At 56.8% G+C, this 13695-nt stretch overlaps 1 protein-coding gene across 1 annotated transcript in view; it reads left to right on the plus strand.

The window, feature by feature from the left end:
- The window catches only part of LGR6 (leucine rich repeat containing G protein-coupled receptor 6), a gene marked incomplete at its 3' end in the record, with an annotated part of 95291 nt that overhangs the window by 50716 nt on the left and 30880 nt on the right, over nt 1-13695 (plus strand). The window contains 2 exon segments of the mRNA XM_007456168.1: nt 7879-8094; nt 12914-12985. Of these exon segments, the coding sequence (XP_007456230.1) occupies nt 7879-8094; nt 12914-12985 (288 nt within the window).

Below are 13695 nucleotides of genomic sequence, written 5' to 3' on the forward strand. Positions count from 1 at the left end.
GGCCTCTTCCGTTGTGGAGCACAGGCTCTGGACGCGCAGGCTCAGCGGCCATGGCTCATGGGCCCAGCTGCTCCACGGCATGTGGGATCTTCCCGGACTGGGGCACGAACCCACGTCCCCTGCATCGGCAGGCGGACTCTCAGCCACTGCGCCACCAGGGAAGCCCTCGTTCTTTTTTATGGCTGAGTAATATTCCCCTGTGTATATGTACCACATCTTCTCTATCCATTCATCTGTTGATGGACACTTAGGTTGCTTCCATGTCTTGGCTATTGTGAATAGTGCTGCTATGAACATAGGGGTGCATGTATCTTTTCGAATTAGGGTTTTGTCCAGGTATATGCCCAGTAGTGGGATTGCTGGGTCATATGGTAGATCTATTTTTAGTTTTTTGAGGAACATCCATACTGTTCTCCACAGTGGTTGTACCAATTTACATTCCCACCAACAGTGTAGGAGGGCTCCCTTTTCTCCACACCCTCTCCAGCATTTATTGTTTGTAGACGTTTTAATGATGGCCATTCTGACCGGTGTGAGGTGGTACGTCATTGTAGTTTTGATTTGCATTTCTCTAATACAGGGGTCCCCGACCCCCAGGGCCACGGCCGGTTAGGAACTGGACCGCACAGCAGGAGGTGAGCGGTGGGCGAGTGATTGACACTTCATCTGCCGCTGCCCGCCGCTCCCCATCGCTCATGTTACCACCTGGACCGTCCCCCCATCCGTGGAAAAATTGTCTTCCATGAAACTGGTCCCTGGTGCCAAAAATGTTGGGAACTGCTGCTCTAATAATTAGCGATGTTGAGCATCTTTTCACGTCCTGTTGGCTATCTGTATGCCTTCTTTGGCGAAATGTCTGCCCATTTTTTGATTGGGTTGTTTGTTGTTTTGTTATGGAGTTGTATGAGCTCTTTGTATATTTTGGAATTTAAGCCCCTGTCGACTGCATCGTTTGCAAATGTTTTCTCCCAGTCTGTAAATTGTCCTTTTGTTTTGTTTATGGTTTCCTTCACTGTGCAACAGCTTGTGCGTTTGATTAGGTCCCATTTGTTTATTTTTGCTTTTATTTCAATTACCTTGGGAGATTGGCCTAAGAAAACATTGGTCCGGTGTATGTCAGAGAGTGTTTTGCCTGTGTTCTCTTCTAGGAGTTTTATGGTGTCATGTCTTATATTTAAGTCTTTAAGCCATTTTGAGTTTATTTTTGTGTATGGTGTGAGGGCGAGTTCTAACTTCACTGATTTACATGCGGCTGTCCAGCTTTCCCAGCACCACTTGCTAAAGATGAATTGTTTTCTCAGTTTCACTTTTGGATTGGTCATTGCAAGTGTGTGGAATTACAGTTGATTCTTGTGTATTGATCTTGAATCCCACAATCTTGCTGTACTTATTTATAAGCTCAAATCGTTGTTTAATTAGGTATTTTAACGTTTGGGGTTTTGTTTTGTTTTTTCTTTTTTGGTATTTTAATGTTTGATAAGGAAAGTTCCCGTCCATTTTTCTGTTATATTTTGCTCATCTGTTTGTTTTATAACATGGCCTTTAGTTTTATTTTATGAGGCTACACCTAACTCCGGCCCAAAAAAATCCCATTCAGTACGTTTTCTGATCCCTTACATATTTGAGAATATATTTTCGTGGACTTCACATATAATTGTCAAAATAACTGGATATAAGATTCATGGATCATTATGTATTTTTCTCAGAATCCTGTCGATGTAGCTTAGTTTTTCCCGTGGCATGTGGTGTGCCAGAAAATTCGGAGGTTGCCCTCATCATTTTTTCCTCAGAGAAGAGCATGTGTCTTCCTTATGAATGCTTGTGGAAGCTTTTCCCTTTATCTTTACAATTTAAAGTTTAGCCAGAATGTGTCTGGGTAGGAATCACTTTTCCTTCAGTTTGCCGGAACACAATAAACATTTATAAAATGAATTTTTTCAGCTTCAAAGAATTTTTAAAAATTATAGCTGTGCTGTGCTTCTGCTCCGTTCGCTGTGGGTTAATCTTCTGAATACCTGCAGTTCTCAAGTTCAGATTTAATCCTCTCTGCTGCTCGGCTGATCTCTGTTTTCGTGACTTTGGTCTCGTTGTTCTGACCTGTGTCCGACGTCAGGGGCAGCGTCCCATCCTGTTCTCACGGCCGCTTAACTCTCTGCGGTGCTGGCTCCGCTCACTCTCACCTGGGACGCATGTTCCAGTTTTGCTTTCAACTTGACCTTCCTGCAACTTCCCTGCCCACCCAGCTCCACTCACATTTCAATTTGTCTTTGAAGTTTACCTTCCTTTCCCCCGTTTTGTGCTGTTCCTGCGCCTCCGCCTTTTCGCTCCTCTTCACCGACGTCATCATTTCCTGCACCTTATTGAGGATGTTTTTATTCTCAGTCTAGTACTAAGTTATTTTTAGAGATTTTATCTTTTCCTGGGTTTCAGGATGCTATTATCGTGTGCATGTCCTTCAGAATTTAAAAAGATTGTTGCTTAAAATTTCTTCCTTTCTCTTTTAAAAAATTTTATTTAAAGAAACGTGGTTATACACAAACTATCAATACTGTGGTACAAATGAACTTATTTACAAAACAGAAATAGAGTCACAGATGTAGAAAACAAACTTATGGATACCGGGGGGTAAGGGGGGGATAAATTGGGCGATTGGAATTGACATATACACACTACTATATAAAAAATAGGTAACTAATAAGGACCTGCTGTGTAGCACGGGGAACTCTACTCAGTACTCTGTAATGACCTATATGGGAAAAGAATCTAAAAAAGAGTGGATGTGTGTATACGTATAACTGATGCACTTTGCTGTACACCTGAAACTAACACAACATTGTAAATCAACTATACGCCAATAAAAACTTAAAAGACAAAAAACAAAAAAATCGTGGTTAAATCTATATAACATAAAATGTTCCATCTTAATCATAGTCAAGTGTGCAGTTGAGTGGCATTAAGTGCATCACATCACTGTGTCACCGTGCCCCCCATCCATCCCCAGACCTCCCGCCGTCCTGCAAAACTGAAACTCTGCACCTGTTAAGCACTCACTCCCCAGCCCCCGCCCCAGCCCCTGGCCCCTGGCCCCCACCCTTCCTCTTTCTGTCTCTGTGAATTTATTACTCTAGGGACCTCGTGTGAGTGGAATCGCACAGTATTTGTCCTTTGGTGTCTGGCTTATTTCACTCAGCATCATGTCCTCAAGGTTCATCCACGTGGTAGCAGGTGTCAGAATTTCCTTCCTTCTGAGGGCTGAATAATAGTCCACTGTGTGTATGTACACATTTTGTTTACCCATCATCCGGTGATGGACGGTTGGATGGCTTCCACCTTTTGGCTGCTGTCCTCGTGCTGTGACAGTGGGTTTACGAATGTCCCTTTGAGTCCTGCTTCCCCTGATCTTTAAGGAGACAGCATCTCATCGGGACGTGGTGTTTGTCACCAGGAGGCAACGTGGATTCCCCACGGTTTGGCTCTCCATTGTCCGGGGCTGTTTCAGTCAGCTTCTCAGATACACGGATGGGAAGCAGGTCGGTGTGTGTGACCCCCAGGCCGGTTTTCAGCACCTAAGCAGGGGCTCGTAGCTCTGGTGTCCCGCGTGGAAGCCTCCACTTCACCCAGCGGGTGGTTCTCTGATTGCCTGGGCCAAGGACTGCACCGAGGACTGCATAGTGTGAAGGTTTGCTCCCCGGCTGAACGTGAGACGCACCAGAGGAAATGTTAAACGATGCTATGCTTAGCCTCCACCCTGAACCGACGACTCAGGGGTTCTGGGTCCGGCCCATGCACTAGAGGTTTACCGGCTCCGCAAGTGATGCCACAGTGGAGCCATGGCCAGAACTGCTTTGTCTCAAGATGCCTGACTCAGGCTGTCCTCCTGCGCAGTGGCCCTGGCCTCCCAGGATGCAGGTGCCACCGTCCCCCGCCCCTCCCTCCTGCTGTGTTGTTTTCGGGAACCGGGATCTCTGAGTGGACACAGAAGTGGGGATTGGGGTGCCGGGGTGGGGGGCTGGAGCCCTGGCTGCCTGGAAACGCGTCGCTCACACAGTCAGGGGAGGCGGCTGTGCAGTTTTCTGGAACGCGATTCCAAAGAAACGGGGAAGGGGGCACATGCCTTCCGCTTTCTGTCTAAGGCTGTCCTTCAGCGGGACGCTTCCCCGGGCGCTCAGGTCCTCACCCTCCTCACGCCCCCAGGACCGGTGTCGCGGTGGGTGAGGCACATGGATTTGGGCTCAGACACCTGGGTGGAACCCCAGCTCTCTAGCGACCTTGGTCCCTCTGTGAAACGCGCGCTCCGAACCCCTCGTGGCATTGCTGCCAGGATGCCGATCACACGCCTGGTACCGGCCTGGCCTAGGACAAGGGCTCATAAGTGGGAGCAGTGACTCTGCGGGGTTATGGTTGTCACTGGAGGGGGAGCACCCCTGCCTCGGGGACCCAGGCTCCCTGGAAAGACAGCGGCCGAGAGCCAGGCTGCAGCCCCACGCGACTCCCCGTGTCCCATGGGGAGGGGGTGCTCATGGATTTGACCTAAGGGAGTATGAAGTCCGTGCCCGCTTCGCATCCACACTGGCCCTGTGTCCCCCTGCCTGAGGCCCTCATTCATGAGCCCCACCGGCCACCGTCCTGGCCTAAATCCTACCTTCCTTAAGGCCATTTGTGGGGCTGCGGTCTGTGTGGTCTAAGTGGGACTCAGGGCTCAGCTTCCTGCCCACGGTCTCTAGGAAAGCTGGGACCAAGGTGCTGCCCCACTAGGGGTCTCCCCAGGCCCATGAGGAGCCTCCGGACATCTGCTGGGGTCTCTGTGGGTGGGAGCGAGGTGAGGGTGAGAGCCTCACCACGGTGGAACGGGTGTCAGGGCAAGGCCACGCCCGGTAGGAAGGTCTGTCCGGGTCCCCTCCGGCCACTGGTGGCTCGGCCAGCCGCAGGCTGCGGAGTCGCTCCCCTGTTTATTTGAGGACACTGCTGTCTGTGAACGGTGTGCTGTGGAGGGTGCGGGAGATGACGTACCCAGGAGCGGGTGCTGGAGCCCGGGGCCTGGAGTGATGGGTGACTGAACCCCAGAGCAAGGCCCCAGGGCCAGCCGAGCACTGACCACAGGACAAAACGTCTGGTTCCCCATTCAGGCTCCCTCTCCCGTCCAGCTGTCCCTGCCACCGACCAGAGCGTCAAAAGCTCTGGAAGGCCTGGCTTGGTGCCTGGGAGACGTTAATGTGCTTATGACCCAACCGATGACCTGGGAGTGAGGTTAGAATTCAGGTTCTGACCCAGAAAGTCTGGGATGGGGCCTCAGACTCTGCCTTTCCGACCAGCTCCCTGGTGGTGCTGAGCTTAGGGTCTGTGGACCACACTGCCAGAGGACGATCTGCTGCAACTGATGCCCGGGGCCAGGGGCGGGCAGGCCGGGTGGGGGGGCGATGGCGGAGCCGGTGTGGCCAAGCCTGCTCGATGGGGTGGAGAGGCGGTGTGTGAGTGCAGGGTGCGGGAGATGGTGGATGGGGCAGAGGGAGGAGCTCCAGGTTGGCACAGAGGTCGGCGAGGCGTGTGGACACAGGAGCGTGCTGGCGGTACAGCATGATGGTTAGAGGTGTGTTATCTGGAGCTGGATTGCCTGAACTTGAATCCCAGCCTCACCACTTCCTAGACGTGTGACCTAGCGCAAGTAACTTAACCTCTCTGTACCTCATTTTTCTCATTTGCAAAATGTGAACCTCATAGGCTGTGAAATTAAATGACTTGATACATACAATGCCCCGGAACATAGCAAGTGCATGCTTGGTAAATGGCGCCTCCGACTGTATGAGGATGAGGCTTCAGGCGCTGCCTCCAAGGGTCTGTGATGGCACACTGGGCAGGGGCGTGAGGTGAAGGGGCGTCCCGTGCGGGGCACTTTGCAGGGGATGCTAAAGGCTCCTAGAACTGGCGGGGGTGGTCCCCGTGCCAGGGAGCTTGCCAGGCCGGCACCGTGACATCCCCGGTCAGGGTAACAGGGGCTCCTTCAGGAGAGGACCCTTTGGGGTCTGGACCCTGCAGTGGTCAGGCTTACCCCTCGAGCTCCCACGGACGTGCCTGTCCCTTTCTGGGCGAGGTGCTTGTGCAGAGCACCTGTCTTTTCGCCCATCTGCCCGCCTCCAGGCTGACCCCGCCTCAACACCAGAAACCTGGCCACGTCCTTCTTTGTTTACAACCCTCCCTGGCTCCCCGTTTCCCTGACACAGAACACAGAATCGCTCGCAGGGCCCTCAAGCTCCAGCCCTGCCTGCCTCGCCGGCTGCACCTGTCCTGCTCCCTCCGGCTTCCCCTTGCCCTTCATGAAGCCCCGACTGGGCCTGGCTGCTTGGGTCCCCTGCAAGATGCTCTCTTTCCCACACACCGCCCTCCTCCACTGGCTGATTCCTCCTAGTCAGCCAGGTCTCCACGTAACATCACCTCCACCTGGAGGCCACTCCTAATGCCTCCCCAGCCATCACACTGCACTGGAACGTCTTCCGACCTTCCCACTGAGTTGTGAAGGGCAGGGACACTGTCCTCCTTGTAGTCGATGCTTATCCAGCACTTTCCAAACTGTCTGTGCATAGAAACATCTAGGGCACTCTTTAGAAACAGATTCCAGGCCCCACCCTGGCCTTCCGAACCAGGCCATCCTGGGTAGGCTCTTGGAGCCTGTTTCCACCTGTGGTCCCCAGGTCACCAGCACAGTCAGACCATCGAGGGTCTGACGACAGTGACCGAGTGACAGGCACTCACTGAAGGGCCTGTGGCCGTCAGGTCAGGTCTGATGAGGGTGGAGGTCTTTCCTAGTTGCAGCTTTTGGGGCCTGTCCTGGTCGGTTTGCTCTCCCATCCAAGGCTCCTGTGTCTCCCTGTTCACCCACAGCTCCCCTGCTGGTGAGCCTGGGGGTTTCTCCCAGGGGTGGGAGGGACACTGGTGAAACGGCTCAGGGAACAGACAGGAGCAATGCCGGCTGTCGACACGTGGGCTCGTGCTGCTGGAACGGAAGAAAGGCACCTCCGCCACCGCCCAGTCTTCCTTAGGGTCAGCATGACGGGGCCTTCGGGCCTGTGTGGTTGAGGGCTGGCGTTTCCATGACGTAGGTGCCATCTGCCCGCACGGAGGACCAGGCCTCAGTGCAAAGCCCCTCAAGACAGCAAAGTCCAGGGGCAGATCCACGGCTACAGGCCAGCTTGTCTCGTCCCTGTGGGACCAGCTGCATGGGGTGTTGGGGTTTCAGCCCGAGCCCTGGACCAGGAGGCACATTGGTCAGGGACATCGTGGCTTGGGCACAGCTGTGAAAAGCTGACGTGGGCTGTCTCCTTGTCCTGCTGGCCGCCAAGAGTGTTGAGACCTCACACCAGAAGTCCTCTGCCACCGTGGACCCTCTGGCTGTGGACAGACCAGACCGTCCACCACCCGTCTGCCTGTTCTGACATCCAGGAGCCTCCCGTAGGCCATCACCCAAGCAGGGAGCCCCGTCCAACACCCGGCCCCTTGAGCCGGGGAGCAGGGTCTCCAGGGCCGAGCAGTAGGGAGCGGCTGTGGTTTTGAGGAGGCATTTCCTTTGGCCACGTCCAGGGAGGAGCTGTCCCCGTGTCCGTGGTGGGAACATCTCTGTTATCTGGCCTCAGAGTGGACGGGGCTGGGGAGAACAGCGTCCCCAGAGCAGGGAGCCACGGCACAGATGAGGAACTTGAGCGTGGCAGGGGGAACGCTGTTGTCCACAACCAGGCTGTGGTTCCAGTCTTGCGTCACCGACGGGAATGCAGGGCGGAAAGGGCCAAGAGCTGCGGCTCGGAGCCGAGGCGAGCCCCGGGGTCCCTTATTCCCAGGCTCCTCGGAGGCTGCACTGGCACAGCACTGACCCTCCGCTCTCTCCACCAGGCGCCTCGATGCCAACCTCATCTCCCTGGTCCCGGACAGGAGCTTCGAGGGGCTGTCCTCCCTCCGCCACCTGTGGCTGGACGACAACGCGCTCACCGAGATCCCCGTCAGGGCCCTCGGCAATCTGCGCGCCCTGCAGGCCGTGACCCTGGCCCTGAACCGCATAGGCCACGTCCCCGACTACGCCTTCCGGAACCTGTCCAGCCTCGTGGTGCTGTGAGTGCTGCCCGCCCCCCCCCCCCCCCCCCCCACCTGCCACTCTCTCAATACTGCTAAGCATCTGTGGGTCACTGCTTCTATCATCGTGTTCCACCCCCACTCCGGGCGCACCACCACCACCATCACCACACACACACACACACACACACACACACACACACAAGTGACACTGAAATTTAACCAAGAAGGCCAAGCAAGAGTATGCCACCCCTTTGGTGTCCAGCCTGGCACCCCCCCCGACAGCTCCGCTCTTGGCTGTGTTCCTGAGGTTTCCGAACCTTCTGGTCTGCGTTTCCCCTCGTAACGTGAGGATGACCGCCTCCTGTTGGCCCCGTGGGGCCATTGTGAGGCCAGGCGACATCAGAAGTGCCCTGAGAGGCTGGAAGAGAGGAATTAAGCTGCGGTTCCCTCTGCTATTATATGCAAATACTGTAACTGTTCCGCACTAATGGGAATGCATGCCAAGGGTCTCCCGAAAGATTTCCACCGTATTTGACAGTCGGGCAATGGGTGGTTGCAGTCTTGTGCTTTGGCACAGGGGTGGGATAAACTCACCTCGTCCCCAGGCCTGGAGAAGGGAGAGAGAAGCCAGCACGGTAATTAGACAGCAGAGCCCCGACGGGCAGTTCCCTGGGGGGTAGCATCCCTGGCGGGAACTGGAGCCCGGGGTTAACTCTGTCCTCCCCCCACCATCCCCCCGGGGAACTTTGGAGTGCAAAGTTCACAGGGTAATTGCCAAGGGCTTGGAGGTCACGTGTAATTGCTTTGGGTTACATCCTAATTGCCGTGGGGAGGGGACGTAAGGCCTCCCTGCTCTTGGAAATCTGCTATGATTTTCCAAACCGGGGAGCGGATGAGGCATGAGTTTGTCTAATTCTCTGTCCTGGGAGGCTGGAGAAGCGGGACCAACATCCTCCTGAACCACATCCTCTGTCAGCACGGCCACACAGTCCTCCTTGTGGGCGCCAGTGGCGGGTATTGACGGCGGCGAAACAGAATGGGGTGGCTGATTCCAGCTTTGGTGATGCCCTGTGATATCGTGACGTTCCCTGGGAATGAACGGCTTCAGGTCTCTGAGAGACAAGACTGCTGGAAAAATGCAGGCCTCACGATGGGCCCCGACAAGCGAGCAGTGGAGGGTGTACGGAGCCCCGTGGGGGCCCCGCAGAGTGCAGGGGTGGAGAGCCGGCCGCTGCCTCAGAGGCTGGCGGGCCACTGTCAGTAGCAGGATGCTGGTGGGAAGGACAGCAGTGCTGTCGCTTAACTCAGGCCGAGGGGACCGGACGCTGAGTCAGGCTCGTCTCGGGGCTCAGGGCGGCCGAAGCAGCTGGAGGAGGGAAGGGGGGGGCCTGCCGGGCGGGAAGGTTGGCTTAGAGCAGGCAGGTGAATAGCGGGGGCTCCAAGCAGGTGTCAGCAAAGAGCCGGGGGCATCGGGCTGTTGGCTGAGGCGAGCGCGCCAGTGAGGCCAGAGAGAAGGCCGGGCAGGTGCGTCTGGGGGTCAGAGTCAGAGCAGGAGTCTGGCTGTGGCCTGCGCGGGGCAGGGGAGGCTGGAGGCGAGAAGGGGGTTGGGAGTCTGGTTTGAAGGATGGGCGGGAACAGGGGAGACTGGATCTAGGAGGCAAAGTCCAGCTTAGGGAGGAGACAGAGGCGTGGCCCTGAGGGACGTTGCGAAGGAAGAATCCATGCGACTTGAGGCTTTCACAGGGTGGGAGGCCAAGGTCGGGGGCGCGAGTGGGGGAGTTTGGCTACCGCGGATCCAGGAGGGGCCGGTGGGGGGGGCACTGGGCACAGGAGCGGAGGGGCCAGGGGCCCACGACGCTGAGTGAGGAGAAAGTGCAGAAGCATTGCCCCTGCCCTTCAACTCCTCTGGCCCTGGGACGGGGCACATCGGCTGCTGTGGCCGGTGACCTTGCAGGGCAGAGTGGGCTGGAGAAAGCCGTCCAGGACCTAGGGCTGAGCTGCAGGCAAGCGCAGAGGCAGAGTCAGAAGGTGGGTGGACGGGGGTCTGGCCGGAGGCGTGAGGCAACCAGCGGGTGGAGAGGGCCTTCGTTTCAACCCGAACGCTGGGCCTTGGTCAGGCTGCTCTGCGCGGCCCTGAGGGGACCGAGGGGCGCTGAACTGGACAGCAGTGCTTTCCTGTGTGGGGTCTCATCTCTTCCTCTGGACCATAAGCCCCAACAGGCTGGCCTGCAGAAGGCGCTCGGGACGCCTGGGGTGACCCAGTCGTCATCTGTAGGCCTGGGCTGCACGGTCAGAAGCTGAGATGCTGTGGACCAGAGGCGCTGGTGGGGCTGGGGGACGGGGTGGGGACGGAGATGACCTTCAGTGGGAGGTGCGGGAAAGGGGAGTTTGGTGACAGCGAAGGAAGCATGGCGGGGAGGGGCTTGTTCCCAGAGGCCAGGGCTGTGTTCTCTCTTCAAACCCAAGCCCCTGCGGTGGGTCTGTCTGCCTCCTGGGCATGGAGCAGGTGGGGAAGGGCCCCCTTCTCTTGAGACCCCCGGCCCTGCCCACCACGTAGGATGGGGTCTGCCTGTTGCCATCTGAACATCTTGGAGGCCAGTCTGATTTCTTCCCTGTGTACGTGATTTCCTTTTCCTTCCCGAAGATGTCTTCTAATCCTTGAACTTTAATAGCTTCACTAGAATGTGACACAGTGTGGAATTTTCTGCATCCAGTTTTCCTGAAACAATGTATGCTTTTGACCTGCGGATTTCATTCTTTATTGTAGAGAGTTTTCTTTTGTGTTGCATTTTGAATACGTCTTTGTCTCATGTTCGGGTCCTGGCCCTCAGAGACATCAATAGCCCAGTGTTGACTCACATCATTAGTTTCCAGCTGTTTTAGCCTTTCGCTCTCATGCAGCCAAGCTCACCATTTTAGCTCAGGCTTTTTCTCTGACACCCATTCCACTGCCAGCAGTGTCTATACTGTTCCTTGTCTCAAACTTATGGACTAGCTTTTCATTATTATTATTATTATATTTATTTATTTTTGGCTGCATTGGGTCTTCATTGCTGGGCGTGGGCTTTTCCTAGTTGCGGTGAGCGGGGGCTACTCTTTGTTGTGGTGCGCGGGCTTCTCTTGTTGCGGAGCACGGGCTCTAGGCGCGCGGGCTTCAGTAGTTGTGGCACGTGGGCTCAGTAGTTGTGGTGCACGGGCTCAGTAGTTGTGGCTCGTGGGCTCCAGAGCACAGGCTCAGTAGTTGTGGCGCATGGGCTTCATTGCTCCACGGCATGTGGGACCTTCCTGGACCAGGGATCTGGGAACCAGCTGGGATCCGGTCGCTGAGCCCACCTGTGGCCTCTGCATTGGCAGGCGGATTCTTAACCACTGCGCCACCAGGGAAGCCCCACTGACTGGTTTTTTACTGATGTATTTTTGGTCCTCAATTCATTTCCTTACTCTACATCGTCATGTTTGCTTTCACTTAGAAACGCTGACTTTGAAATGTTTTGCTGGGTGGTTTTGCAGCAGAAGGCAGCTGTGATAATGTCTTTGCTGCTCGTTCATCCGTTATGGTTTCTTCTAGGCTCGGGACGTCGCCTGGCCTGGGCATCTCTCTTCTGCTCTTTCTGTTGTATGTTTGCACAACTGCCGTGTGATTTCTCTTTATGGCTTCTGCTGCGACAGCTGCATGCCCTTGGCCCCCTCGGCTCTCCCCCAAGGCTGTAGTTAGTGGGCCAGAGTGGTGGGTAAATGAGGGTCCGCCTGCCTGTGGGTGCCCAGGTGTGCTGGTGCAGGTAGGGTGGTCCCTCGGCAGGGTCAGGTTGTGGTAAATGCAGGAGTTCCCTTGAGCTTCAGGTGGTTTCCTCAGTGCACGAGGAGCCCGGAGCCTTCATTTTACTTCCCCTTCCCCTCTTCCCTGGAAGCCCGCAGTGGGGAGGGAAAAGGACATCCACAGCCGCCTCTCTTCAGATTTGGGGGCTGCAGGGAGAATCCTCAGGGTCTTGTTTTCTCACCAGTTCAGGTTCTGACGAGGACGCTCCCTTGGCCGCAGTCTCTGCCCTTTATTTATGTTCTGTCTCTGCCGTTGCTCTGCTACTGCTGGCAGGACTTGGGGTGGGGCGGGGCGCCTGTCTCCGCTGTTTTTGTCCGTCTCACTAGGAATTGGGAGAAGAATCTTCTGTCAGTTACTTTCAACTCGCTCTTGACCTTGGAAGCCCCCCAGACTGACCTCGGGCCTCTCCCCACGTGTGCTCCGGCCAAGCCCTCAGCCCTGCCCCCGGCCGCCTCTGTCCTCACGTCGCCTCCACCTGGCGCGCCCTAACCCCTGCGTGTCCTGGTCCCCGACCTTGTGGTCCTGCGCGGGGCCGCTGCCTCCAAGGAGCCTTCCTTGGCGCCCCTGGCCTCACCCGTCTCCATCTCCAAGCTGGCCCACAGCTCACTCTGGCTGTAACGCAAAGCTCCCCTTTAGTGACACGCTGTCTGCAGTGGTTTGCTGCCGGCTTCCGCAGGTGCGTGTGACCCCTGAGCCAGGCGGCTGGGTCCCGTAGACGAAGCCCCAGCTGGGGCCCCGACGTGGGCCCCTCCCCTCGAGCCTGGTGGGAGCCTGGTGGGAGCGAGTCTGCTTCGCCTCGGCCTGGGGAGTGCCTCCGGTTTTCTCCTTCGATAGGAAGTCTGAACGGCGTAGCCCCTGGCCACTCCAGCCTTGGAGACTGTGGCTCCCGAAGTCCATCTTGGCCCGTCGGTTTGTCCCTGGAGACAAAGGCTGACCCTCTGGGGTCACCGTCCACGCCTCCCCCGCGAGCGCGCCTGCTTCCCTGCAGCCCCAGCCCTGTGCTGCGCGCACCTGTCCTGACCCCCCTCTCCCACACAGGCATCTCCATAACAACCACATCCAGCATCTGGGGACCCACAGCTTCGAGGGGCTGCGCAACCTGGAGACTCTGTGAGTGCCGGGGTTGGGGAGTCTGTCCTGCTGGGGACGGCAGTCCTGGCGTGGGGTGGCGGAGGGGAAGCGGCAGGACTGGGGTGCTGGGCCGCGGCCTTTCTCTGGAGTGTCGCTCCCAGTGGGTTCCGCCCTCCTTCAGGGCGTGGGCTGTGCCCCCTGGGAGTTCAGGGTGGCCCTGCCCGCAGAGAGACCAAGACAACGAGATCTTAGACAGAAATGGAACTGCGAGGAGAGTGAGGATATTAAGCCTGGAAGTGGAAGGCTTGGGGTGGGGCGGGGCTGGCTTGGCAGCAGTGACCCCCCAGCCCCCCCCACCGTGGGAGAGCGGCTGCTGACGGGGGTGGGGAGGGTCTCCGGCTGCTCTAACTTGGGAAAAGCCTGGCAGGAGGCGCCCGTTCAGCACCCAAGCTGTGGACTCTGGAAAAGCCACATTATTTACCCATCATCATCCTGGAATTCAGCTGCGGTCAGAAGGCACCCAAGCCCTGGGCACCTCCTCTGAGGTCCCGAGGCCCCCTCAGAGCGGGCGGGATGCACCGCCCTGGAGCCAACAGCCGGCCCACGGGAGGGGGAGGGGCCACATCTTAGCGCTGGCTGCAGGCCTGGGAGGGCACGGAGCAGAGCAGGACCCCAGGCCAGCAAGGGTGAGCCCCCGACGCACGCTGCTGGTCCTCTCGCCTCCCCGCAGCACACGAAATGGCATTCCT

Source organism: Lipotes vexillifer, unplaced genomic scaffold, assembly GCF_000442215.2.
Source record: "Lipotes vexillifer unplaced genomic scaffold, Lipotes_vexillifer_v1.1 scaffold1201, whole genome shotgun sequence".
Lineage (NCBI taxonomy): Eukaryota > Metazoa > Chordata > Mammalia > Artiodactyla > Lipotidae > Lipotes > Lipotes vexillifer.